At 47.6% G+C, this 4,949-nt stretch overlaps 1 protein-coding gene across 1 annotated transcript in view; it reads left to right on the plus strand.

The window, feature by feature from the left end:
* The window catches only part of LOC106816444 (potassium channel subfamily K member 1-like), a 28,822-nt gene extending 27,853 nt beyond the window's left edge, over window positions 1–969 (plus strand). The window contains exon 4 of the mRNA XM_014821067.1: window positions 80–969. Coding sequence (XP_014676553.1) covers window positions 80–303 — 224 coding nt within the window. The 3' untranslated portion in view covers window positions 304–969. The remainder of the gene's footprint in view (window positions 1–79) is intronic.
* The last annotated feature ends 3,980 nt before the right edge of the window (window positions 970–4,949 follow it).

Genomic DNA, 4,949 nt, shown 5'->3' on the forward strand with positions numbered 1-4,949 from the left:
TCTCTCTCTCTCTCTGTCGCTCGTCCGCGTGCTCTTTTTCTATCTATCTCACGTGTGTTTCTGTGTCACCGTTCCGCAGGCTATCTGATCATCGGTCTCATCTTCATGATGCTCATCCTCGCCGTCCTCTACGACATCCCGCAGCTGAACCTCAGCCTGCACTTCCTCATGAAGAGCGACGAGCAGGACGACTCGGAGAAGGTGCACCTACACACGGCAGCGGCCGCGTCCGGACCCAAGTACACGCAGCATCTCGACGAAGATGGCCCGAACATGATGAGTCCAGCTAGCGAGGGACCTTGATCGAGGGGGTGTCACGCGCGGGGGTTGCTGGTGGACAGGACAGTGTCACACGAGGGGCTGGGAGTGGACAGGACAGTGTCGCACGAGGGGTTGGGAGTGGACAACGTTTGCAGTGTCACACGAAGGGCTGGGAGTCGACAGCGTTTGCAGTGTCACGCGGGGGTTGGGTAGTGTCCACGGTGTCACGGAGGTAGGTGGACACAGTCACGCGGGGGTGGTCAGTGTCCACGGTGTCACACATGGTTGGACGCAGTGTCGCGGGGGTTGGCTAATGTCCACGGTGTCACGGGAGTTGCTGGACACAGTGTCAGAGAGGGGTGGGTGGAAACAGTGTCACAAAGGTGTGGGTGGACACCGTGTCACGGGAGTTGGTGGACACAGTGTCACAGAGGGATTCGTGGACACTCTGTCACAAAAGGGTAGGTGGACACAGTGTCACCAAGGGATATAACATTGTCCGCAATATCACGGGGAGTGTCCATGGCGTTACAGGGAGGGTTGGCAGTCCCCACGCTTTCTGTCGCTAGGTTTGGCATGTATGTTTAAGGCATGCTGATTGACGCGCTCTCTATGGCGGCTGCTCGTTGGTGTTGCTTTGGGTTTTATTAGTCAGTGTGCTTGTCAATGATTGTGCGTAGAGGTGGCGTGCCCGCACGTCAAGAGAGCGAAAGGGGAGAGAGTAAAAGAGGGTGAGTGAGTGAGTGAGCGAGTAAAAGAGACCGATATTTTTAAGCCGTTTACAGCCACTTACGTTTTTTATTTGTGCTTGAATTGAATTTTGAATTGAATTTGCTTAATTGTGGTTCACGGTCAGAGAGACTCAAGCTCGCTAACAAATTGCCATTTTTTACAAAGCCTTAAATGCATTGCGTCTCATTTGGCGATTTTCCTTCTGTTGAAAACATCCGTTTGCATTTTAATCAATGGCACTCAGGCGCAGTTAAACCTGATGCTAGCAACTGCCTGCTGCGCCTGGCAAGGAAGCCAATTCAGCGTACACGCGCACTCTTAATGAATCTAAGGTATTATGGAATCTCTTATGGTATCTGGTAATTATGTTATCCATAATGGTGCGTTTGTTTGGGACGAATCCGTCTGATCGAGATCATGTGATCCTGATCCGACCAAACAAACGCAAACTCACTTTCACTGGTTCACGTTTCGCTGTGACCTATCACGGGATGGTTCATAACAAAGAACAAGCTGTGATTGGCTGAGGCGCGGGCCGCCATATTGGATCCCGTTCGAATCCGCCTCGCCAGCAGGGTCGGGTTCGGTGGATCGAGATCAAGTGATCCGACCAAACAAACAGTCAGATCAACGAATCCATCGGAAAAATCACTAACCATCCATCGAATCCATCGGATCCATCGGATCGGAGTGGAAGCTTTAAACACTTCAAGGATTAAACGCGCAAAACGTTTCTGCGTACGTCTTCCCCGCTGCCCACTCCTGATCAGTCATTGTGACGTCACGCGGGCAGACGTTCTGTTAGGGGGCGCTGCCGACGTCCGGGCGCGGCCGCGGTTGTCGGCAGTCCTGAGTTTGACCGCTGTCCTTGACTGGCTGACCGTGAAACCATGGAGGCATTAGCAAGTAACGAGTAAGCCTTGCTGCTGAGCTGACAGATAGAGAAGCGCCTTACATGTTGATGTAGTCGGTATCGCCAGGTATACGTGTCATACGTATCAGTGTCATACGTATCAGTTGGCACTGCCGCCGCGGGATCGAGTTTCGTGTTGTTTCCTAGAGACGACCGGCTTATATGTATACCGCCTCTCTGTATAAGAATGTGCGACCCAAGTAAAGCAATAAGACAGTGGCTGAGGTGACTACATGCTGCATATATATATATATATATAATACAATAAGTTAAATTTTTTTTTTAATTGCCGATCGATTCTAATGTCAGCTGAAAGCCTGAAGAAGAGATGTACGCCTCGAAAGCTCGCTGATTAAAATTTAAACACCCATTACCTATTATTTGAATTTGTTATATATATATATATATATATACTAGCTGACTCCGGTGTTAGCAGGTGTCACCGTGTGCCACGGCTAAAGTTAGGATCGTGCACTGGGAACTTACACTGTCCGTGCGAGTGAAGAGAAAAGATGGAATTGTTAGGTTATTTAGACAGAGGATAAAGACGGAGATTAGGAAAGGTTTGGCGAAGGTAGCATTTCATAGCGTCGGTAACGTTAATCTACCGTTACTGCAATTGATGGGAAAAGATCGCCGCTGTTCTTTCGTTTAATATATACTCACTTGAAATGTACACAAGTGTGGCCGGTGTCGCGATTCGTAGCTATTATTTAAAGGAGGGTATTTATATTATGTAGGTTGTTTCAACGGAGGGGTGAATTAGACGTGTAATGTTTTTGTGCGCGTGTGTGTTTGTGGTAAGGACTGCAGCATTGAGCCAGCGTTTTGTACGTACGCGCGTGTTGTTTCGTTAATCGTGTACAAGGATTAAGTCTCTAGTCGTTTATCATACTTATATTTTATTTATTAGGATCTGCCTATGCCTATGCCCCCCCCCCTTATTGCTGCCTAGCACTTGCTATCGCCTGGATGGTGCTGCCCTCTATGTGACGTATAGGTAATCATCGTTTGCAGTCGCACAATGTTGGCGCGGCTTCATTCTTATGGAGCGCAGGCAGTGAAGAGACAGCGCGCAGTTGCTGTGGTGTGTTAAACGGCAGTCAAGAGTCGAGGGCGGCAGTTATATTAGTCTACGAACTAAATTACAAATGTTGAACGGTTGCTGCGGTGATTGTGAGGCTGTTGCCATCGCGACGTCGCCTGACGTCATCGTTGCAGGCGGCAGTGAAAACACGTGTGAGGAAAATAAAATGTGGATGAGCAGTGCTTGCAAGTCGTGTTGCACAGCAAGCGAGTTTTCTTCCGAGCGTGACGATTACAAATCGCTTACGACATTCTGTCTTCGTCGTCGATGAGCGCACGAGTGGAGTTTTATCCTATGCGTTCACAATTTTAAATCGCTTACGACATTCTGTCTTCGTCGTTGATGAGCGTACGAGCGGGGTTTTTTCCTACATGTTTACGATTTTTAAATTGCGTAATGACAATCCTTAATGTGAAATGGTCAAAAACTTTTCCACGGAACTTGACATCAAATGTTATTAGATTTGTGACATGTCATAACTATATATGATGTATCTGATAACTGGTGCATGGTTGCAAAAGCCTCCTATAATCTCAGTAGCGTATTAGTTAGATAGTTTATCGTTTGTGAGAGCTTGTACTCTGTCGCTGGTATTCTATAGCTAGCATTCCGTAGCTGGTATTCTGTAGCTGGTATTCTATAGCGGGTGTTCTATAGCTGGTATTCTGTAGCTGGTATTCTGTAGCTGGTATTCTATAGCTGATGTTCTGTAGCTGGTATTCTATAGCGGATGTTCTGTAGCTGGTATTCTATAGCGGGTGTTCTGTAGCTGGTATTCTATATAGCTGGTATTCTATAGCTGGTATTCTATATAGCTGGTATTCTATATAGCTGGTATTCTATAGCTGGTACTCAGTAACTGGTATCTGGGCATGCGCAGCGTAACTTTACTCGGTTCTGATCCGATTGAAAATTTAGCCTAATATCTAGACTTTCGCTTGTGCGATATAGAATAAAAGTTTTGTAGTCTGTACGGTCTAGCATAATTATATATATATATACATGCGTATGTAGCCGCAATACGGTCGATAGATTAGTTTAGAAGTGCGTAGAATATGCGTTAGCGACGTATTCTCACGCTTCTGTTAAGGTGCTAGAGCCAGACTCGCCTTAACGATATTACACGACCGATTCCACGGTGAGCGACACCAGGGGGCGCCGGTGCGCAAACAAATATTACCTAGCCGGACCTAGTCTGTCACAACCACGTCGTGCGTACGAGCAATATAACAATTAGCCACACGATAGTAATTAAACGCAATATGTGAGCGCGCGTTTATTTCCTGGGCAGTTTAATATCGGTAGCAGCATGCAGCAGCAGTTGTTTATGGAAGCGTGTAGTGTAGATAATTTGCTGTTGCTACACCTGCGTGATGTAATATATGAAAGGTAGGCATAGCCTTGTCTGTTAGGTGCATATCGTGATTTCACTCCTCCGTCACTTGCAGCACTTTCAGGGCCAGACTTACTACCTTCTGCATGGACGCATCGTTCAGGCATGCTGTGAATCTATCGTGCGTACAGTTTCAGTGCACTCGTGTGTCAGTGGTTTCAGAATACTTTCCGTATCGTTTGACAGTATCATGGGGTGCAGTTAACTTCTCGCTCAGATACTTTTACTGCCGGCTGTACTGCTGGGAGTTTACTAACGGAAGCTGGAGAACGTGATATTGGGAGCGTTTGCCACGCGTTCTCGCGCGCGACACCAACGGCTGGTTCTAATATGAAGGCAATGACGTGAAAACGGCTCGTAGTAGGATGAGTAGGATGAGACGTGAGTAGAAACCTGAACGTGAAATAGATAAGAACGGATGTAGCTTGCGGAAACTCGCGTGTTTCGCCGCGTTGAGTCTCACAGTTGGGTGGGGTCGGGGAGCGGGAAATAGAGTATACACCCGCACGCACGCACGCACGCACACACACACACACACACACACACACACACACACACACACA

Source organism: Priapulus caudatus, unplaced genomic scaffold (assembly GCF_000485595.1).
Source record: "Priapulus caudatus unplaced genomic scaffold, Priapulus_caudatus-5.0.1 Scaffold32, whole genome shotgun sequence".
Taxonomy (NCBI): domain Eukaryota; kingdom Metazoa; phylum Priapulida; class Priapulimorpha; order Priapulimorphida; family Priapulidae; genus Priapulus; species Priapulus caudatus.